The sequence below is a fragment of the Apteryx mantelli genome, chromosome 13 (assembly GCF_036417845.1).
Source record: "Apteryx mantelli isolate bAptMan1 chromosome 13, bAptMan1.hap1, whole genome shotgun sequence".
In the NCBI taxonomy this organism is placed as follows: Eukaryota; Metazoa; Chordata; class Aves; order Apterygiformes; family Apterygidae; genus Apteryx; species Apteryx mantelli.
The window spans coordinates 19,019,399-19,044,108 of record NC_089990.1 but is presented as its reverse complement, the minus strand read 5'-3'; the positions used below and the strand labels follow the sequence as shown (position 1 = coordinate 19,044,108).

At 39.4% G+C, this 24,710-nt stretch overlaps 1 protein-coding gene across 2 annotated transcripts in view; it reads right to left on the bottom strand.

The window, feature by feature from the left end:
- Positions 1–24,710, bottom strand: part of GRIA3 (glutamate ionotropic receptor AMPA type subunit 3) — a 154,790-nt gene that overhangs the window by 114,039 nt on the left and 16,041 nt on the right. For both annotated transcript variants that reach the window (XM_067304266.1, XM_067304264.1), the window contains exon 3: positions 5,482–5,721. In XM_067304266.1, the coding sequence (XP_067160367.1) occupies positions 5,482–5,721 (240 nt within the window). The remainder of the gene's footprint in view (positions 1–5,481; positions 5,722–24,710) is intronic.

Sequence of the window (24,710 nt, the reverse complement as noted above, 5' to 3'; positions counted from 1 at the left end):
GCTATTTTAAGCAGAGACTCAGTCCACATAGCAAAGTTGCAACACAACCTGACAATTCAAAATCCCTGGCAACCGGATTCCAGAGAAATTAATCTTACCCTACATGTTTTGCAAAAAATGTTATGTTCTACATTTCAGTATTTTTCAGTGCAATTACATTTCATCAAAAATGAAAAAATTCCATCACTAATTATGTGTAAGATTTAATGAGCCTGGTTCTACAGGCCTCTTATCAGCTCAGATCTCTCCTTCTCTAGGGAAAGCTGTACAGAAGTGACTTGTCCTTTGATAGCAATAGATAACTAACCATATTCTGCAAATGCAGTACTAAACAGAAGAGTTATTCAAGACAAGTAGTGAATAAGACCTCATTGTCAGGTCCAGAACCTCATTTAAGACAATTCAAAGATCTAGGCATAATCTTTGAGGAGCCTACAGTTGTGCCTTTTTTTATTATTATTATTTTTTATTTTGGCACTTTATCTGGCATATCTTTATGCAACAGGGTACCGGAAGGTTTCACAGTTAAGAGGAATGGGACAGATCATATTTCCTGGAGTTATATTTTCAGGCCTTCCACATACTCAGTCATTAGTTATGTTCAGGTCATATTTTTTGTCTCTGTGGCAGTAAGAGTTAGAGATGTAATTGCTTTCTAAAACGGAAGCGGATATTTTGAACTCTTCTTAGCCATAGAACCTGGGGCTTCAGATAAACACTACTGTGCCTCAGCCTTCACCTAGCCCAATGCTAAGCAATTAAAAAAAAATAAAATTAGCCAATGACCATCCCTATTTACCAGAGCTTTTTTTGGATTTTAGGTATCCTTAGATATCTACTGAAATTAATAACTTAACAGACTGAATTAAAACCAGGGGACAGGAAATTCGGATCTAGAGTATTTGAGCGCAACACCATAAAAGCTGTGATATGATAGACTTTCTTTGTGGTTGCGCTGCTTACACGATGGGACCACAGTCCTGATAGAGGTGTGGAGTCTATCTCCTGCCCTATAAGGCTGATATTCTAAGATGACTAATATCATCTAAATGAAGAGAGCCTTGATGCACATAACTGAGACCATTTGGTATGATTTTAAATGATCTGCACAATAGAAATCAATGTCTTTGTGCACAGCAGGCACGAATTGTCAAAATAACTTAGGTCAAAACGCCTGTGTTTTAGTAACAGATGGAAAGAAAACAAACTGTACAAAACGGTGTTTCTCAGGCAAAAATAAACTGAAGTGTTAGTTAAGAAACATTCTGGAAATTTAAATTAAACAAAAGCTCCAGTATTGTGATCCACCATACCATTTTCATAATTAAATGATGTCTTATAATTAAATGAAGCTCTCACATGACAGCAAGACGACTATGAAAATCACAAGCCTATCTCTCTGTACATTTGTACAAGTGTTACTCTGGCCCACTGACTTCAGTGGAATAACTTCTGATTTACAGTAGTGTAAAGCGAGAAGAGAAATAGACCTGAAGACTGGAAATAAACTTGAGGGTTTTGAAGAAACATAATCCTTAGCATGACACGCAAAATGTGACTTTGCTGACAAGTGCTACCCAAATTCTTAATGACTTTCTGTATGTAACCCTATCATCATTTCATCCTGACATAATCTTAATTAATCTTAGTTCTACCACAGAGAAGCCTACTGAGGCAGTTAGCACCATAAAATTAATCAGATATTTTGCATGCATCACAGCAACCAGCAGTGTCAACCTACTGATCTGAGTTAATATAAACGCAAATCAACCCTGACTTTCCCTTTCACATGAACTAAAGCATGTGGCATGGAATGAACATATACGACGACTTTCTTCTATGCATTGCATACTGTCCTTTCTCCCTTTGTTTCCTAAAGCATCATTATTCTCTGCGAAGTATAATTTTTTTTCTCTTCTGTTACTGCAAGAAGAACATGCAGCCTGGTATTTCTTTTAAATTTCAGTTTCTTCACAGAAGAGTTAGTCCAGACACTGAAACAAGCTATGATGAGATATCATTCTTGCTGCTGGAATTCAGAAACCTCACATTCCCCCTACTCCCCCCCCCCCTCTTTTTTGTGCTGTAGAAGCAAAGCTCCTGTTTTTAAGACACTGAATATTGCACCTGCACATAAATGTACATTTGAGAGTGCAATCTATAACGATCAGTCATCTTGTAGCAAAGGAAAATAACATACTTACAATCATAAACATATACAACACATACATACTAACTCACTGGATTAAAAGCTTCACCATCTATCTGTGTAATTGTAGATCTTAACTTTATTCTATTGTTTGAGATTTATCTTTTTTGTCTTCATTGCAGGAGCCAAACATCACAGTATTGTGCCTATTGTCACCAAGGGGAAAACCATATGATTATACGGCTTGATGGGGAAGAAGAAGAAAATCACTGCTTAAGGAAAGCAATTTTATAAAGAAGCTGACTCTCCTAAGCTTAACTTGAAATAGTTCAGTAAACAGTATAAAATCACAAGAAGGCTTATCAGTTTTGTTTGCCATCTATAATACGCTGTCGTATTTATTAACAGTAATCTAACATTTAAAACATGGCAGTGTCTTCCTTCAGCAGAACATTGTAAAGCTACTTGCAAGAATGCTTTACCCCATAACTAATATTCAACATAAGAAAGAACAGCCTAATGTTTTGCAGTTTCTCACAGATAGCCCCATTCTGGGAACAAGCTGGTGAGACAATAATCTTCATAGAAAGGCAGTATTTAAATGATAGTTTACTACGGAAACTGACAGTAAACTGCTTAACACGTTTTCTCTATTATGTTTATGCCCCAAAGCAGTTAAGTATCTAAGATAGGAATTATTAAAAATTATGACAGCGCTAGTGTTTTCATTTCCAATGGTGTTTCAGCATAGAAGCATGTAGAGCCTTATTCACTATCTGACACAAGAAGTCAGTCACCATTATTAGTGTTCAAGCTCTTGAGATGTTTTCGTATTTGAAGGCCTATCACAACAGATTAGACAGGCTACTGGAACTGCCAAATATTTCAGGTGCTGTCAACCATGGTTACTGCTCGTCAAACAAAGAAATATAACGTCTATTTCTCGGTACCTAATGCCCTGCCTCTCCCTCACCTATGCATCATCTTAATTTGCTTAATGCTGGGAAAAATACAGCAATTATAATTCTGAAAAGACTGCTACCAAGTTTGTTGTAACCAGACTAAACCAACAGGAACAGAACATAATTAATTGTTCATTTTTGTTCTCGTTTTAGCAGACAGCAAATATGTTATCAAACAGCAGCAGTGAGGATATACGTAAAGGAAGGAAAGAGAGGATGTGGATAAGTGCATCTCAACACATACACTTTTGTCAGAAGCAATTCAAGCATACCATCAAGCTAACTATACGCACTGATGCCTCTTCCATCCTGCAGACATGACTGTCCCTCGTCTTATAACCCTGAACTACATTTTATAATCCTCCAACTGCCCTGTGCTGTCATCTAATTCAGATTCCCCAGTCTTTGATACACCTAGTCTGAATGTCTGACCTAACACATGGCTAGCATAATATCCATGCTAGCCACAGTAGGTTCCCAACATGATTTTGATTGATTGTAAGATTGTAAGTAGGATGTGAATGGGAAGCAAAGACTACGGGCAAGATGAGGGGGCAGAGTGCAACAAAGGTAGAGTCAGATTCCTGAGGCTCATTTCACTAGGAAAATCTGTGTTTTAACCTGTGATTAAAATCTTAGTATGAGTAAGGCAAAATGAAGCCTACACAACCTAAACTCTTCCAAAGGGCTTAGTCGTCCTAATCAGCTCATGATTAGGCTCTTGTCTACCTAAGGATTATACATACTGAGAATCACAGAGTAATTCAGGTTTGAGGGGACTTCTGTTAATATCTCTGTTAATTTGCTAGTCACAGTATGCAGAGCAGTTCTAGAGAAACTCCCACTGTTTTGGATGATTTTTCCAAACAGAAGTGTCCCACTAGACACAGTCTTGGATGACTGATGCATCTCTTTCCAAAGCAAACTTCATTAGCCTTACTAATGCTAAGTTTCATCAGTCCTGGAAAACATGACATTTTCTTTTATCATATGCTGTAAGTTTATCACATTTGGTCACATCAAATCTTCCTTACTCAGACAAATAGCATATTCACAGGAGCTTTCATTTAAAAATGGACTAAACCAGAAACATGAATGTTTGCATAGTAGTTTTAAAAGACTGAAAAACTAAAGACATTCTTAATTTCTCCACACTTTTTTATTTGATTTCATAGCTAGTATTGCTAGTATATTTCAATACTAGCAATATTCAGCATTTCCAGATCATTAAAAAAATGCTGAACTCTTAGCATTCACCTAGTACCAGTCTAAAATTACTTTTAACATACTGTATGTCCTTATTTGGATGATATTAATAATCTTCAGTGGGAAAAGCACAGGTACTGTGATCATGACTGAAGACTTGATCTTTATCAGTATGTAGCAGCCTAAGGCATCAGAACTTTGTCATGGGAGCAGGAATGGAATCAGAGCTTCTTTGGCCCTATCCAGACTCATTTGATTTGAAGAAGGCCTAGGAATCCCAGGAACTGTTAATCATAAAGCTGGCTGACTGTATGGTAAGGAGGCAGTGGCACATTTACCTGATGCAATAAAATGCTACTCAGGTAAAATCTCTAACCAAGAAAATTCAGCATACTCAGAGCAGCTGGCAACAGCTGCTCCGGAGAAATATGCAAGATTCCTCACAGAAAATAGCTGTTGCTGCTTAGAACTCTCTTTGACAGGATTTGCCACTTTTGGTGATCCTTCATAGTTAACAACTGGCTTAAGTGTGGAAACTTTGATTTTAATATATTTTCATTTTATAGAAGGCATCTCCCTCATTCTTGTCATGTATCTAGATGTCCAGTTCATCTCTGGATATTCATGTGACATATCTGGAGCATCTTTTCTCCAGGAGAGCACTAAAGCTTTTTATGCATTATATTCTTAGACTATTATTGATGCCTAGCCATTTCCAGAGTGTACCTTAACACAGACTTTGTCCAATGACAGGAGAAACAACATTTATGTAAAGTGGTATGGAATTTGCAATGTCATGCACAGTGGAGGGTCTTGCTTAACAGCCTACTTCATAGTGCTGACTTTATTTATTTTGCGAGGACTCAGAAGCCCTGCCAAGTGTTGAGTTTGTGGTTCCATGGAAACCAGATATTCAAAATTGAATGCTTACACTGCTAACACTATCCTCCAAGCAATCTCTTTACAGATGACCACTAATATGAAGATGCCCTGTTTTCATTTGTCCCTTCATTTCTATTCCTTCAGAATAAACTTGTTTTCTAGGACAATCGAAATGTGCAACCTGCATCCAGAAACAACTTAGGATGTGCCGCACATACTGATTCTGGTAATATTTGTAGCAAGTTATGAAACAGAAAAATCACTTTAAAAGATGGTGCTTACCCCGTTCTGTGTCATAGAGGTACACAAACTTTTCCCATTTATAGTGAGTCAAGAGACTCAGGATGGCTCCTTTTAATGCTGGCCGCATCTGGATGACAAACTGCACATCTGCATCTGTTGGGAAGCTGGGTGTGACAAAGGATGTGTGAAGGGCCCCGCAAAATGACGTCAGTGTGTTCATTGACATCTGGTCATAGAATCCAAAGATGGCATAAACTCCTCTGGAAAACTGTGAACAGACTAACAAAGAAAGACAGGGGTGTTATAATCTGGAGTATACTGAATGCAAATAAATTTTCAAAGTATATTTGAAGTAAGCCTTCTAAGCAATCATGAAGCAATTGTTTTCTTATGATATTGTAGACAGAACGAAATTGTGAGACATTACATACCGCCTTCGGTATAGTTGTGAATTGTATCAAATTTCTGTCATACTTAAACTGGGCTGAGCGCACTTTGAATTGCAATTTGTCCTGCTGTGTTTTTACAATCCACTAATCTCTTCATATTCTTTAAAAACAAGCACTGGATTACATTGCTTATCTGTAAAATACCATCTTTCCCTCGAGTAGCACAGTGCACCTCAAGAGCTCTGTCAGCAGTTACACAGCAAATATCAGAGTTACCTAAAAGTCAAAATGTTACGATGTAGTTTTCCCTGGTATTCCATCTTGATTCAGCTTTGATTCAAAGCAACCTGGATATTTTATTCCTTTAGAGTCCACAGCTCTGAAATCTGTGTGAAACCTTAGCACAGTCTTTTTCCATGAGAAATTATCATGGCTTCTTAACAGGGTGTTAAAATCTTCAGAACCAGTTTGAAAGCTTATAACTCATTAATGACAACACAAATGAGGAACAAGCATTGCTTCATGGGACAGAAGTTTGTATCCTTTAACCTGGAGATTTTCAGTCATCATTAACCATTCTGGTGTCCTGAGGAATTCAGCTAGTACTAGAAAATAATCAAAATGGAATCAAAGGTGGTTTGTTTCACAATGTACTGTGACCACTGCATGAGAAACAGTGACCATTTTTGAAAAAATGAAAATATTTCAATTTAGAAATGCAGTCAACTTCATGGCAGCTGCAGGGAAAATGTGTTTTGTTCTTCAGCTCTGTAGGAACAGAGGATACCTCCTGTGAGCCTGGGTTCTTCTCATGGAGAGAGATGGCATCGCCGGTGGCAAAGGAGCCTCCTGAGAGATGCTGGGGCCCTGCTCCATAATAAAGACTGTGATCGTGACACAACTGAAGTACTGTATAGCACAGCAGCACTTTTAAATCAAAACATTTCTGGATGGAGATGAGCAAGCCTCATTTGTAATGAAAAAATAACAAATTTCCAGTGAAAATGATCACTTGTCAAGAATGGGATTTAGCAAAGAAATTTTCAACAAGCCCCATTAACCACCTTTGCCAAAAACCTGCCTATTTAACTTTGCAAAAAGCAAGGGTAAGTAATTACCTATAAAGATGACATGACTTCTACACAGAAATATACAGCATCATTTTCAAAAGTACCATCGTGAAACATTTCCTACCATAAATGCTACCATTCAGAGTCACTAAAGCCTGTTAAAGTAATTTTCAAAAGGATTTTCCACAATACCAGCTCATTGACACAGCATCATGGATAACACCTCAAATAGCTACTGAGGTGTGAAAATTCGATTTTCTTCCTGGAGATCCCAATGCAAGAATAGAAATGCTATTAAGGATATATATATATATATATACATATATATATATTTTTTAAGCGTTTAAGCCAATGTAACAGGAAATGAGCAGAAGTAGATACCAGCATCAAATAACAGCTGGTGTAGATAGAAGAGAGATGCACATGACGTACAAATAGGGAATAAGAAGTACCAGTTTCTGAAAGAAAAGTTTGCTAAAGTTCTCAACAACAGTAAAGAAAAGATATAAAATAAGTCATAATGCTGCAAGGATTTATTCCCAGAGGCATGACTGAGGAATTAAATACAGTGTTTCAAAAGGCATTTTGTTAAACTATATACCAGCAGGAAATAAAGTAGAAAAGCTACCATAAAAATTACCTGCTGAAGTAACAAATAAAAGGCACTAACGTACAGTTGAGAAGAAGGGGAAAAATAAAGACTACATTAGAAAGCCTGGCAGTCTTCAAATCATTTCAGTGGCATAAACCCCTCTACTTCTATGGGAATATCCACTGAAGTGGGACTAGTTCCTTGCAGAAGCCGGGTATCCTCATACACACTGATTAAGTACCTCACAGATCAGTCTCCTTTTACATATTTATTAGTGTCCTATTTTAGTAGTTTGCTAGTTTTTTATGTGGATTCTGTATTGCGGAGAAAGCAGAAAGACCGTATTCCAGGAAATACCAGGAAACGTCCCTTTTTGGAATGCAAACAAAATATATTCCCAAAGTTTCCTGACCCTAAAATTCCAGTGCATTTCAGATGACCCTGGAGTCACCTGTTATTTCATATCACATATATGGCTCAGCAATACTTTTCAACTGTGACTCCACTGAAATCCCTAAGAGTTACAGGGACTCAGTACCAGGAAGAAGATTCGCAAGGGCTCTCAGAAAGCCTACCATGGTATCTAAGTGCAGGAACATGATCAATAGGACAGACTGCCTCTCATTAGGACTGCTAGTTCCTACATCCCACAGGGTGACTGGAGAGAACCGGGCTGAGGCCAAACATTGGTAAGCAACACTGGCTGGCTCAGCTCAGACCAGCTCCTCTGCACTCTGCCGGGGCCAGCTGGGACCCGCTCCACCGTGCATTCTCCCTTCTTCAATATTTGGCACCTACGCCTGATATAGGCATTGCGGCCAAAGGTTTGAAAATGGTTCAAGGTCTTTGTCCCTTGGACAAAGTTGTCTTGCATCACTGTTTTAAAACGCTTGTATCTATCTTCATAGGGGCCTGTGCTCATCTATGCAAAGGGCCCGTTCTCTACTTGTGAGTAAACAGAGAATGAAATCAGAGTCTGAACAGCCTGACTGTGCAGCAGGGTCTTTGCCAAACTGTATCTAATAACCAGCAAGGAGCTATTGCTCACATGGACCATCGCAGTGCAGGTGACACTACTTCTGATTTGGCCTTTCAGATACTTGCAACTATTTTTCACAAAAACTTTTGGAGGATCATCAACAATATCTTCTAACAAGAGCACTCCCTGCCCAATCTTATTTTCCCTGGTTCATGTCTGTATTTACCACAGATCTTTAGATATTTAATATATTATAGAGTATCTGTCTTCAGTGCCAGCATTGCTTTTGAATATTTGCATCTCTTAAGCTCCTCTACTTCTTTCGTTATAGCTTAGGCTTCTTGACCATCTGTTCTGAACACACTGTAGGGTGTCAGTTTGAAGTTACCGGCTCATTTAAAGGGCAAGTAAACCTTGGTTTTTATAAGGGGAAGATAAAAGGCTTATTATCTTGGTCCTCAATGTTCAGTTGCATTTTTGAACTTACAATTTTGTTATTGTTCTGTAGCATCAGGTTTTGTTTACTCTGTGATCTAACTACCTATGTAATCAGATGGACCTACTGAATGTCCACAAACCCATGGGCATATTTTTCCTTGCTTTCCAAAAACCAAACACATCACTACATTTATTTTAATTACACTACCAATCCAATATCATTGAGCCATAAGTCAAATTTAAAAGAAACAGGTGTAATGGCTTCAAGCTCTTTATACAAACTACTTTCTATTTACAGTCGGAAAAATCTCCATGTTTGAATAAGAATTTTGGTATTTTTCCTTAATTAATCACAATTGTTTAATGTTTGTTTTTCTCTATTTGAAAAATGCAGATGGTCAAACATACACTTTGGCTGTTAAAGCTTTAAGTGATTTTGATAAATCCTGATGCAAGCTCATTCTTCAGAAAAAGCAAATTTTTTCCCCTGAGCTATGGCATTAAGAAACTGTTCTCAATTACAGTTCTCGTTTCTAACACTGTGCACGTGGGTCCGTTCCTAGGGACGGCACACAACCAGGTCGCTCTAGCACCTGATCAGATGTCGTAACCTCCGTAATAGGGGGAGGGAGGCACCGAGCAACTGTTACACAAATGGGGATGATGATAAATAAAATTCTGACATTAGGAGAAATGCAGATCCAGCTATTGATGGAGAGTTGAATAGGGGTCTGTTGTCAGAGTAAGCTTGCTGTCTGTGTCATCATTTTCGGAGGAGGCCAGGATGGCATGCCAGAGGCCTGTGAATCCTTACGCAAGTCACGAGCGGACAAGGAACGTTAGGGTCATGAGAGACTGAAGTGTTTCCTGTCAAAGGAAGAAAACGCTCAGGGCCACAGTCTGATCCCAGTGGGAAACAGACTTTGCTAACACACCCATACCCAAATAAATAGAAATCTCTGCTTCTGCAGTGACTGGCGGCTCAGCCATCCTAAGCGCGAGTGTAACGGAATGAAACACCGACTTCTGCTTTCCCAGCAACTCCCTCTCCCTCCGTTCACATCATCCCACCACAGAAACGCACCAAGATCAACCACACGTGATTTTTTTTTTTTTCTTTTTTTTCCCCCCTCTCCACTCAGACTGCAGGAAGGCTCCAGGCCAAAATCTCAAAAAGATGCCCCATTTCACACAAGTCAGTGAATGTTTTGCATCTTTTTAAAATTTATTTTTGCTTTCTAACACTCTTTAGCTCTTCTGCCTTCTAGTGACTGTGAGTGTTCCTGACACAGCAAGGTTGCATAGGCTCTGACATTTCTACTATGTGTTGGCTGGAAGCAAAAGTCAAATCTCTGGCACTTAAAAAAAAAAAAAATCCAGTTCTTACTATAAACAATTGAAGCATTACTAGGAAAATGTATAAGTAGGTTTGGATCTTGCTTGTTTGATGAGAAGGTGGGGAACATCAACAAGAAGAGTATGTTAATGAATGGACGGTAACACACCATCTCCGCTGGACGGTGTCCGTAGTGCCTGGCATTTCAACGCGACCGGGACGCTCACAAGCGCGGCGCGCGGCGCCCTTCTGCCCGGGGGAGAACCGGCCGAGCTCAGGAGGAGTACAGCCACAGCTGACAGTGCTGCGGGCTGCCCACACCAGTTCCTTAGTTTTGTGTTCTGTGCTTCCCTCAACTGTGGGATAATTTTATTCCCTCCACTTTGCTCTGCCAATTGCCTTGGATGCCACACAATTCTCCTTGCCAGCCTCCGCCAGCGGACTAACGGGACTACTCTAGGACAGAATAATACGCAGCGTATCTCCGAGCACGGGCCTGCTGCTTTCTTCTGTCCGAGGCTCCATCCTATGACTTCCTCGCTGCAATAATACACAGGTTATCATTAACTCCACTTCTTACAGTAAGCACACAGGCCCTCAGAGAGGCTGACAGTGCCTCCATCGCTTCCTTTCCCTTTTGTTTTAACACACCGAATGAAAAGGCACCTTCTCGACCTTGAGCCCTGAGGAGATCAACACAGCAGTGCCCAGGAACGGAGGACGAGTTCCTTTGGGGGCAATCTGCTCTAGGTGTCGGACTTGCCAACTTGCTTTAAAGACAAACTTGCCATATTAAAAATTGAAACTGAACTGCAATTATCTATAGCCAATAAAATTAGCTTTTACAGTAAATGGTTAAAACACTAAATTCTGCCAAGAAGAAAAGATTCCACCTAGTTGCTTAAAATTCAGCTGACAAAAGAAGCATTTCTGAAAACATCAATTTTGGAAACAGTTAACATTCATGGGGGAGTGGGAGGGAACCAAGGAAGTTGCAATGTGGAATCAGATCCACGTCCTCCTAGGATGCTGGCCATAACATCACTTCTCATCCTACCTAATACAGGATGTGACCTTACAACATAAAAAAAAAAAACCTCACAGCAGAGGGCAAACCAAAAGTATGACCTACAGTTGTTACTTCATTTAAGGCAAGAGACTTTTCAAAGTGATATATTTCTTTTCATAAAAAAAGAAAAACTCCTCAGACTTGCTATGTTCTATCTAGTGCCTTCTTCATACATTTACATATTCTTTAGTTTGCATTTCTTTGTAGAAGAGCTGATACGATAAAACCCAGCATTTTCAGGCACCTGCTTTGGGGAAAAAGCTTATTACTAAATTGCAAATGAAAGGCACAAGGATTAACCCATTCATATTTTAAACCCTTTATTGGAAAACAATCCAAAACAAATGCCCAGATCCAAGCATCCCCAAATGTTCTCTGGTCAAAACCCCATTCTAGATCAATTTTGTCACTCTGCATCAACTCCAGCCCAACAGAACAGTCTTAAATGACAGTTTATTTATTATTCATTTTTCAGGACCACTTTGGAACCTTGATTGCGATTACAGCTCCTGGGTGCTGGGTGCTGTACAAATACATTACCACAACCTTGGTTTGTATCAATATGCCCAGTTATTTACAACATACATGACTCCACTCATTACATTTTATGCATTTTGGCTTTCATACGTATTGCTGTCATCAAATAAAAACCTAACAATGTACATGAATTTGCTGCATGCTGGATCTATTCTTCACACTGATTGAAACATTTGTGAGAATTTTATGAGCATATGAAAAATGCCAGCTTGCAAGCAATAAAAATAGGCCACTTAGGCTCTAACAGAGCTAGTAGGAACACTAACAGTGAGAAGTGAGAAGCCTCATGCATACCAGGATGCCAACAGGGGCCTGTCAAGAGCTGCAGTGACTGCTCATAAGGAGGAAGAGCATGGCTGAAGTCAGACCCCCTTAGAAAGGCTGAGGAAAGGCACAGCTCCAGAAAGCACTCAGAGGAAAGGGAACTTAACTGTATACTGATCTGATGTATTTTTCCATTAGAATAATTTTAGTGAGTAAAAGGTAAACCTGCACCATAACCCTTCTGCCCCAAACTTATCAGTTTGACTTGCATGCCAAAAAAAGCTTTGGTATTTAAAAAAAATTTAACTAACATATTTAAATGTCCTGTGCCATGACAAGGAAATCCTTGAACACCATGTTGTAAGATAGAGATTTAGGCTGAATACCGCTGTTATTGTCCTGAGAAAGACAAAACTAAAGTGTGCTTAGCTTTCTGAAAGGTATGATTTACCTATTCAGAGAGTATTCCACAGGTAACCAGAGCGGCTTGGAATACACTATGTTATTTTTGCTGCTTTTGGTCCTTGCCAGTTCCTAAGCTGCCTACAAAGGTAAGGTTAGGTAGCATCTGAGCCATTATGCTACCTCTTTTAATGTTATCGGTCACAAAACTAAAAATTATGTACAAACTTGAAGAAATTCAAGCACAAAGTGAACATCACACCCAAATAACCTACCAAATTTTCATAAATGTTTCACTTTTCATAAAATTTCATTTGACACTCCAAAATCTCCATATTTACAACATATTTATGATGCTTGAATAAACCAAGCAGTCGATTTGTCCAGTATCCAAGAAAAATGTTGGTCCATTATCAGTATGTCCAAATTATAAAAACATTTTACATTGTCGGTATTCTGGGATCACTATTATACATTGATCTTTAAAACATCCAGGATTCAAAGTTCTGTGAGAGCATTTATTTTGAAAGAATATTAAACAGATTACCGTGGCTGAATTTGAAGGATAATCTATTGGAGTATGAGGAAACCAAAATAGAGATTTAAAGCTTAAAATGGATTAAAGGTAAGAGGAGATATAGATGTGTCACAAATTAATTTTTTGGAGGATAATTTAAAAAATGAATTCATTGTTTGAGGACTATACTTAAATATGTGCTATTCAGAGTACTACAGTACCTTCCTTAAAGGGATTTTTTTTCCTATTACAAGTCAGGTAGTACCTACTCTGCCAATTACCTGTTGTGTGCCTTTATGAGATGGAGTTCCAGCTCTCAGATCAGGCAGCACAAAGCCTGATCCACAATATTCAAATTTTGTTTTATCATTTTAAACCCAGCTAGACAATGCACAATGTTCTACTGTTAACAGTCCACTTTCCCTCCCCATCCCACCTCCTCCACAAGCTGCTCACAAGACTCCTTACTCCTTGTTTTGAAGGGGAAGAGATCAAACATACCAAGCAGTTCAAAATAAAGGGCACTTTGGATGCTTTGTAACACTACTGGAGGGCCCAGCTTTAACTGCTGAGGATTTGCATTATTTGTGAGCTCTTTCCCTTGCTGCCTATGCTGGTCCTGGGACCAAAGGAGGTATCTGTAGAAGAAGCAGCAAGAGGTTTCTCTGTAGGCTGTTAAACTCACTGCTGGAAACAGAAAGGCAATGGGCATCTGCCCAACTTTCATGCAAGTGATGTTTGATGAAGAGCTGCTTCTGCTCCATTTCTCCAGGACCATGCCTTGCCAACAGCACAGCATCATGTGTAATGCCAAGACTCTGCTCCTAACAGCCAGCCCCATACTCCGAAATGCTTAGAGTTCAGGCACTGACCTCAAATTTAAGGAGACTTAACATGTGGATGTGCCTCATGCAGTTCATTGAGCTTTTGACCTTCAAGAAAAGGCCTCACCTATCGCATACACATAGCTTCATCCTCCCCAAAGCATGGAAGATAGGCTAACACCCGCTGGAGAGAATCACAAGAACCTGGCAAAGGTTTTCCCTAACAGAATCTAAACATATTCCCAGCAAATAATGATCGTTTGCATTCTCCACTTCCGAGACTCTGTAGGCATTAGTCATGAAGCATGAGCTGGAAACACAGTATACACGCAACATATATATAACACGTACTTGAGCTAAATAACTTGTTTCCATTTATTGCACCATTTGAAATGCTTTACTTTTTAAACTAAGATGTTATACCAGCATGCTATGATTACTACTTTGGATTGTAACTATTTCTCTTATTTTCTAAAGCAGTTTTTCTAAAAAAATGTTGGTAAGAAGAAAAATATGAAAAAACCTTGTTCCTTCAAAAGTTATTCACAGTAACAAAACACAAGGAAATTTAGCACCAATTAATTCATAGGCAGCCAATATACTCTACTAATATGCATATTCTAATAAACACATAGTAACATTTAATAGTTCAACATAAAATTATGAATGTTTCTATAATTTTATTCAAAGTAATAAAAGTTCCACAAGACATTAAGCATACTGCTGCAGAACAAAAGGACATGCTCAGAAAACTGTTTCTCTGGTGAATTAGACAAGAATTGATAGATCAAGGAGTATCCAAGTAACTATTGTTACCATTTTCAGAGATGACGACATATATCACATACTCAGTCAATACCTTAAACAAAAAGCTGAGAGAGAAGTAAGCGTTCTGTGGTATAAAGAAAAATAAAAATTCCATCCATCAGAAAGCGGCAGACGTTTGCCAGATTGAGGGTGTTGCACAACGTCAGTTCCACGAAGTGTAGCAGTCAAACGCAAGGCTGTGCCTTGTAACGGTGAAGCTACTGCAGGCTGTCTACAGCAGCCCGCTATTCTGAAGGGGATTCTTACTGATTTCACTGCAACGTCCCAGTACGAAGGAACTAGAAAGGGAGAGGCATTTTATTAAATGTATGCTTGCTCAGCAGATCCTTTTCTAAGTGATTTCAGAAGTTGACTTCATCCCGGGCCACTGTGGTGAAAGGCAATAAATCAAAGCAAGACTCTGGCAGCATGATGAAAGATGAGCTGAGTCTGCTGAGGTGGTGCCATTTATAGGCCTGTGGGGATATATCACATAGTACAAGTTAGAAAAGGCAAAACAGCAAACACACCTGGAATCACTGAACTGGGTAAAATTCACCATGAGGTAAAGGCCAGGATTAAGGTTGTCCAAGGAGAAAAGGGATGTGATCGCCAGTGCAGCAGCTCCACAAGCAGCCTCCACCTCCAGTTTCCAGCTGGCTCTACGCATGCCAGCACAGTGCACGGTACTGGCCGAGGGACAGCTCTGTCTACCCAAAGCAACAGGCTCTACCACACCTTCCTGGAGGCTCTGCAACAGTTTTCCACCAAGTGCTGCCGCTGCAAGCACACCTTGGATTGGTGGATTGGATTTCACGTTTCCTATGTCCCTCTCCTTGGTTAATCAAGCTTCTTGGGGCTAAGCAATTCTCACTTGCTCCTTGTGCTGTCAGCTTAGCAGCCTGAGAGGCTCTGGACAGCTAAGGCCAAAGAGGAAACAAAATGGCTGTGAAAACCTGGCTTCAGCAACCAGCTAAAGATGCTCCTTAGGGGTCCAACTCAGATACCCAAAGTCATTGGAGAAGCTCCCACAGACTTCAGTGACAGCTGGAGTAGGACTGAGAGGCCTATTCAATTTATTGAAAAAGCAAGCTAGAGAATGACAAAAACAAAATCCCAAAGTCCCTTACAAAAACAAAAACAATTCCTCTCCCTTTCTCTGTGCCCTTCATTTAGTTTTATACTTGGTATCATTTCTCTCTGCCTTACAATCCAAAGAGTCCTTCCTGTGACCAGTCTCTTGGACCTTCAGGATCACATCTGAGAATAATTCACAGCCCACTGCCCTCAGCTAAGCCAGTGCCTTATTTACAGAGAATGACAAGAATATTATTCTGTATAAATTATGCATAATCACTATTTATCAAGCTGGGTTAATTGGCACATAACAAAAGAGTTGTCTGGTGCACAGCCGAATAATGTGCAAGCCAGAATTGATGGAAATGATACAGCAAGAGCTTGATTGTGAAAGAAAAGTCACACTGCTACATGTTAATTCTTAACAGACTCCTGCCCTTTCAAAGGAGGAGAGGTTGCCCAAGCGAGACAACAGACCTAGCTTGAAATTATTTGTTAATCTCAGGGGGTTTGGACAGATTGTTGCAGCTTTGAATACTGGTTCAAATTCTGCTCTCAGCTAATGGCATAGCGAAATGTTAATCTGGTGGAACTCCATTGCTTTTCTGTGATCCATGAGACCCCGCTACATTCACATGTGGAGAACAGTTTGTTTAATCGCCAGGGGCAGCATGAGGCCCATGGCCTGCAGAGGAATGTGTGATGGTGACAGGAGTGGAGCTCCTACCTTCTTTTGATAGAGAAGACCTAAAAGCCTCATGCCAAAGCCAGACCAGCAGCCCTTTGGTCCCAGCAGTCCTCACCAGACCCCTAGCACTGGTGCATCATGAGACAGCAGTAGCGTGGGCAGCACTTGAGTTTCTCTAAAACAGCATGCAGCTCAAGAACCACTTTTTCTAAGTGTGCAGAGCTGCTTCAGCAACATCTGCAACCCTTTGGTAAGCCTCCTGGATCCCAAAGCTGCATGCATACGTTTAAGTATGTGCTTAAGTGTTTTGCTGAGCAGGCACAGACTGAAGTATGCACACAAGACTCTCTGAATTGGAGGCTGAGAACCAATTTTAAACACAAGGCTCACTCTGGTAAGAGGTCCCCCTTCAGTGATGCATTGCAATCCAGCTGTACTAGTGGTCTTCAAATGATTCGGTCTGGTTTACGTCATGGCATTTCCATATTTGCCTAGTCTCTCCCTGCCATCACCTAAAATCCCTGCCAACAGGAATACACCTGCCATCCTGTGACTTAAAAGAACAGCCCTTTCTCCCATCTCTTAATGGCTCAAGCTTGCTGGTAGGATAACAGAAAATGAGAAGACTCCCGTAACTTCCGATGCTATGAGGAGGAAGCTACCAGCCAGTCTGCTCACTGCAGTCTTTTTGGTATTTTCATACTCTGAGATTCTGCTACGTGATTTGATTTGGTCATTTGTATTGTATTTCAATTATAGGCCTGTTTTTACATAATCTTTCTTTACATGTAAATAAAATACATATTCAATTTACTGTTGCTTGAAACTTTTCAAAGCATTTTTTTCCTCCAACCTACTTTTCAGTCATCTCTATCAGGTCTATTTTCCATCTCTTTCCTCAGCTCTCTTGGTTCACAGAGGTGCTCCAACCTCAGAGATGCATTAGCATTCTTAATCCAAACTCTTGTGTAATAGCAGCATTTATTAGAAGTATCTAGAAAACACTCCTCTCTGGCTGGTCACAACAGTCAATAAATCTGCTACTACCTTCTTTGTATACACCAAACAACTTCAAGCCTCCTGCAGAACTGCATAAACTCAAGAGGCAGGGGGGGTCTCCAAGACAACAGAGGAATCACAACGCTATCCATGTCTTCTCCTTTCTCAGTAGCAAAAATTCTAATCCTTGTGGCAGAAAACAAGTACAAACTTTAAAGAGCAATGCACTGTGGACTCCTCTCTCCATAAGCAAGTGCAGTGAACCCTCACAGTAATCAATCCATCCCTGTGGTACCATAAGGAAACACCCCCACGAATAGGCAAAGAACAAGCAGATGATTCTTACCAGTGGCTCACAGATAGCTGTGCAAATCCAGCAATACTCTGGATCAGTACAAAGCTGGGGGGGACAGCCTGAAAACAGCAGCGTGTCCCTCTATGACAGCAGCCCCTGTAGCCAATCTGTTGGCACCAACCAGCTTAACTGCAGCAGTTTGGATGACAGCACTGAATTTCTGTGCTACAGGAAGTGCTCATATAACTGCACAGTTGCTGAAGCTCTGTGGCAAGCTGCAAGACAAGCTCCTTGCAGAAGGGTGGCCCTTGTCACCCTGAAGGCCTGTACCCCATTGCTGGTTACTCTTCGTCTGTAGCACCAGCCTGGTCCAAGAGGCCAACACTGAAGTAAACTGCTCTAAGGAACGTGCAGCTTCATTCCAGCCTCTCCATGAGACCCTTGCATCTCCCTCTTTTTCTGTCATTAGAGGTATCTCTGCATCACCTGACAACTCTTGGTGCTCAGGAATATTATCTTTCTGCTGCATGGGGATCCTCTACAAATGGCATTGGCTTACAAAACACCACGAGCTAACAGGATGAGAGGAGACGATCACAGGGACTCAAACCCGCTGGTGTCCTGCAGGCATCTCACCAGGGCTCGTGAAGACTCTCCCTCTGCTAGAGCGCAGAAACCTGGCCACAGAATCTCAATGCACCGTGGAAGACTTCCGAAACACTGACTTATTTCAAACCAGCCCTGCATTGTGCAGATACAGCAACTGCAGAGGGAAGGATCTTACTCAGTGATAAGAAACTGGGAAGAAACACTGTCAATTCTGCATAGCTTTGTGTGAGTAAACACAACCAGGTTCTGCAGGTAGGGAAGCCCTTATTCCCAGCAGCCACAGATGGCAGTACGAAAAGAACCATTCCACAACCTCAATGAACTCGATTCATTTTTTGGCTCCCTTTCAAATAATCTTTTTAAAAAATAATAATAAATAAATAAATCAGCTTGCTATACACAACAACTAGAAACTGATACATGACTCCACTTGGACATCATAAATAATGCCTTATTTTAAATTAAACTTACCCATGGCCTACCAAATATAAATTTATTGAGTTTCTGCTTTTTTTTAATTTTCATAGGTTAATTCACAATATCTTCCAGGTTTTATAGGTTAATGACTGACTTTTAACTTGCAAATGTCAGTGTCAATTCCAGTTTAGATTTAGAATAAATATTTTTTCCTTTGTTAAAAACAATACAATAGTCATCAAAACAAGCATTCATGTCATTCAGTTGAAAGCAGCTCATCACAGACTCAGTTCTAAAACTGGAGATTATACATTTACATATATATGTAAATGTAGAGAGACGCACCTCCCTATCATATAGTTCTATAGAGTTTATCCAAACAGCATAAAAAGATAAAGTACTGTAATAAGCTGAAGGTATATTTATTTAAAGGAAAACATTGCAAGGGAGGTAGTGCTAGGCTGTTGTTACGGAATTTTCCTAGTCTGATTTTCAAGCAGACTCACTGACAGCATCAATCCTTTCACAGTGGCCCATCAACAGATTATTTTGGGGACTTAAATTTTTGTAGTCTTTCAAATAGATTTATTTGGTGAACTCAGGTAGTATAGCTTTTCAAATAGATTGACTAAATGAAGTGTGTCTCCAGACTATAATAGAAGGCACAAGAGGCCTCATTTTCCAAGAAATGTCAGCTATAGGCACAGAAGATTTCTTTGTACTCTGATTGTCTCTGTATATTTTTCATTTACATGAGGTAGTCCAGGCCTTTCTTCCCACTGGCAATGTTATCAGTGAGACGAAACCTTCCTATAACAAAAATAGTATAGAAACTTGCAACGAGACAAATGAATTTGATAACAGAATGACTTTCTCATAATAATTTAATAAATCGAAGACAAAGATTTAAGTTCTCCAGTGGAGCTGCATAAAAAGGACTGATGAATTCACCAGCTCAAGTTTCCCCAAGAAGCTCACACAATGTTGCCTACCCCCGATCACCTATTAAAGAGGAAAAGGTATTCAGATCTCTCTACTACTCTGTTCTTTACCTCTGGGGCTAAATTCACTGTTGAATCTCCAGTAAGTAAATGTGAAACATTTAAAACCATTTCAGATTTTTTTCTAATCTTTCCAGTTATGGTGATACACTTGTAACTTCCTTTCTGGTTAGGAGAATTGCTCTGAACCCAGAAGTTCCTGCACGGACACATAGCAAGCTGTGGTCCTCTGTGGTTTTCTAAGTCTACAAAAGTTTGGAGAGGGGAGGAAAAAAAATTGCAAACACTGTTAGGTTGTCATTGGTTTAGTTTAAGTATATAGTCATTCCAATATTTCAAGAAGTTACAGAAACCAAACCAAACAAACCAAATGCCGAACACCATGAACAGCAAATTCCCAGATAGTTTGGGACCATCAAAATCATTTAAAAACAAACACACACCATCCTGGCTCTCCACTACTCCATAGCTCAGTGCAACTGGTCCTAAATGAAATCCTATTGAAGCTATCCTGTTAAGGAAAGCAAGCAGGATTTGAGTCACCTTATTCGAACAGCAGTTTATTTTCCATTGCTCAAGTAGTAAATTTGTGTTATCCCGGCTTCTTTCTTCCTCCTCTCTAGTGTATTTGTTTCCATCCTCAGCCGGATACAAAGTTTTTAAAGACTATTTCAAAGCAGTTTCAGGCTCTGCATTCAGCCCAACTCTCTCAACAATTTTTATGGATTTAACAGCATGCTTTTATACGTAATTCTTCCTCTCTTTCTTGTAACTGTATTAAAAAGTGAAGATAAAAAATGATGGAACTAACCAACACAGAGGTGCAATCTTGCAACCAGTTAGAAATTGCTGCTACACGTGAAAAATAAATTAGAAAAAAGAGAAAAAGAAGAAATGATTTTTTCCCTTTAATCTCTTCCAGCGACAGAGATTTTGGTGCTACAAGTAAGGACAGCACGACATTTCCACACAGAGCATATGTAATTCATAAATTCATTGCGGCTCTTTCATCACAGAGCCTTTGGGACTTTATTCTGTTCTAATCTATGTTCAGGGCACTAAAAATCTTTCATCCTTTCAGCATTCCTGGTTTTTACATGGCTCCAGATGGTGGCCAGCTGATAGGAGCCTCCTCTACCAGTTCTTGCTTAGTCTACAGGAACCAGAAACACTCTGAACCGGTCCTCTTATTTTGTTGAGGGAATAGGGGAACAGGAAAGACTGACAGAAGCAGGATAATTTACTAGCCATGAACATATGAATATAAATTACACATTAGTTAAAAATGAAGCAAGTATGATTTAATTCTGGGTTTTTGAAAGAAAGCTTCGCTTCCATAAAACTAACCCATGATATGCCAACTGAAAAATCATTCGAATGGCAGCTGCAAACACACCATGGCTGTGCGCTAAAGCAGAGCACTTGGCCAGCCTCATGCCTCCGTACAAAGCAGCGCAATGTTTCTTGGCTTGGTGTCCTTTTCTAAGCTGCAGCTTACCTTCATTTATTTGGTGGCCCCCATCCCCCAAGCCCAAACTAGTCTCAAATAAAGAACATCCTGCTATCATACATATAACTTTGAATAAAATCATATCACAGAGTATATCACTGGGGAATAGACAAAAATCAAACCACCACAATAAAAATATCTTTTACCAATTTCTTCCTTTTCAAGAAAGGATCATTCAAACAAATGTAAATAAGTGTAGGATCAAGTATTTTCATTACTTCAGCTAAGCATAATAAATATGACAGGTCAAGCAAATAAGTGCAACTAATCACACTTTACAGAGAGGTAGCCTTCTGAAAAAGCTGTATTTTGTATTTCTAAAACTGTTATACCTACAAGAACTTTCACAGAGTCCATTATAACTTCCCAAATGAGGGAGAGAATCCAAAGCGTAGTCAGTTAATTAGACCCAGTGATGTGGGAAATGCAAGCTAATTAAATTCTTCTTCTGAAAGATTTATTTCTGAGTGTCAGTTGTGGGAGATTTGGGGGGATTGAGTGGGAAATCCTCACATGTAAAACTTCTCATCTTTGAGACACTCTTATCAGGAATTAAGCAATCATATTGTTGCGTAGCTTTATCAAGAATCATCACCGATTACAGTAATTTTACACAATGATGCCACTATACACATAATTTTAAAATTTTCATCCTTGATACAAGTTGATGTTTGCGCAAACAGGAGATGTGCATTTGATTCATGAGGCAATTGCAGTGGAAAAGAACAGAAAACAAAATATTGACACAAAAAAAAAAGATTTTTTTTTTTTTAAGATAAGGAGAAAAAAAAATCAAACAGGAGAGGAAACATGATTCAGGAGATAGAACTCTTCCTCTAAAACAGCATAATCAGGGCTTCTTTTTGTTTAAAAAGTTACATTATTGCCAACGATCAGAAAAAGGTAACTTGAATAGGTGACACTGGAAAGATTGTTTGGTGAAGAACTTGGGCCTGTGACTAAGTATCATATCAGTGCCCTCTGAAAAATAACCAGGCTTATTTAAGCTAAGCAAGCCTATATATTCTCTCTTGCCAGCAAGACCAAGAAAACAAACAAGCCCCCCCCACCCCCTCCAAGAATAGCGACGTGGCTGACATCCAATGGAAGATCACAGCGGAGACTGCTCAGCGCCACACTGGCTCTCAGGATGGGAATCATTACTAATGAAGATCAAAGTACAGGCCTGAATTAGACTATCCAATCCAGCATTTTATACAGTGCTGAACTGATTGCTGAAAAGCAAGTTTGGACATTATAATAGAGAGTCCAGTTCCAACCTCTGAGTTTTCTAAGAAGCTGTTTATTGAAAAGTGCACTGAATTTTGAAGAATATCATACATAAAGCTTTTTACCTACAAGCCATATATGAACAGCATCAAGCTCTTCGTATTGCCCCGATTTCCTCCTCTGTCTTTGTCGTCTTAAGAGTCCAGACAACCATCAGATATAATTCTTACTACCATAAGCAACCTTGTTATTTTTAGAAGAAATTATTGGCAGCAAGATAAGTATTAGAAGGAGACAGAATTATAATCATCGGGGTTTGTAGGTCTATGCTCATGAGTCTCAACTCTTCATATGCTCACACTTGTGCTTAGCTTCATGGAATTAGTTCTGCTCAATTTTGATGAAAACATTCATGTGTGCAAAGTTAGAAATGTGTGCATTTGTGGGCTTGTGCCCTGGACTACAAGCTGAAGACGAATAGGACAGAGAATCAGTCTTATTGAAGCTCCATGGAAGAGACAATATCACTTAGGGAAGGCTACCTTTCCTTAAGCTTTCCAGGAAATTTTCCTCTTTACTCTGAAGTGAGCGCTAAAAAGAATCACAGTTTTCCATAATCGAGAGCGAGCGCACGCTAGATCGACTCACCACTGTACCTTGTTTCACCTCCTCCAAAACTGTCCTTTCTGCTGAGGAAGCCAGAAAAGCAAAGCTGTTAAGAATAGTTTACCAAGCAAAAATACCTGCTTTTCAACTCCCAAGTTAGCTTTTCTGAGTAACTTGATACTGCAACTGAACAGTAAAACTTGCATACATGCTTTAATTAGAGGTAAGGGGAGCACCTACTGTTTGCATTTACAGTATATCTGGTTCATGAACAGCAGGAGCAAGTTCAGCCATCACAAATGTTCAGTTTGCGCTGCTCTGATGCATAATTTCAGCAGGGAAGGCTTCGATAACAATTAAGCAGAGCCTTTCACAGCTAAGAGACCCCTAAATTTTGGCAAGTACAGTAGCTAGTTTTACCTTTGCTGCTGTATCTTGTCAGCTGCTGCACAGCACAGATCATCAAAAGACTCCATCTCTCGCTCTTCGTGCTGACAGCATGGGGGCGCGGGGCTATTCTCCCACACATGGGTAGGACGTTTATTCAGCTAACTCCCATCAACTTCTATGGAGGATGAACATGTAAATACTCTGTCCCATAACAGGAGACTAGGCTCTTACAGAAAGAATGAAAAAAACCACAAAACCACTGTCAATTAACATGGTGGTATTGCACACATTCATTGCAGAGACCAGTACAAAAGAAAAGAAAAGAAAGCAGGAGTGTAGAGCTGCTGCTCTACATCAGTAGACAAATAAAAAGTGGCTTGCTAAAAGCTGAAACACCAATGACAGGAGATGCTCAAATGAAGTGTTTTTTTGGGGTTTTTTCGTTTGTTTGTTTTTTTGCCCTCTCTCCGTTGTTATAACATATCAGTAAAGAAAAATCTGAAAATGTGAAGAGAAAGGAAGAAAGAACAGGAGAAAAACTGATTTTCCAGTTCAGGAAATTGATAGTTTATGCTGTTAAAAATTGAAATATTTCAAGTATTAAAATAAAAAAATTCCATTTGAAAATTGTCATGGAAGCTGAAGAAGAATATTATTCTTTGGTTAATGAGCAACATGCAAATTTGTTAACATTTAGGGTTACGTTTAGGGAACAACATGCACATTTGTAAAGACTTCTACCCATCATGTTGTTATAAAGAACTAACTGCTAAATACCATTTTAAGAATTAGGATGACATAAACCTGTTTTTATTCATTTAAATAAGTCATGCTAAGTCGTTCTACTCTGTGAATCAGAATTTACACATTTTATGACACCTTAAATGCATTATTTCATAAATTTGCTACAATTGCAAATATACGTTAAAACCACATATCCACCATCCTACAAGTTACTTTTGTCACCAATGTACACCATTCAAGTTATGTTCAGTATCCCAGATCTTAATTAGTTTGGGTAGATGGGAGGAAAGTCTGCTCTCAGTTGCAAGAGTCTAGATTTAGAGTAACTGCTGAAGACAATGGAGTTATTTCAGACATAATCAAGTAAGCACTAGTAAAACTTAAAAGAAAAATGCTCAGAACACTTTCATCTATTTTTGATCACTTTCTATTACCACAGAGCAAGACAATGGAAATTTTTAAGTACATTACTTGAAAA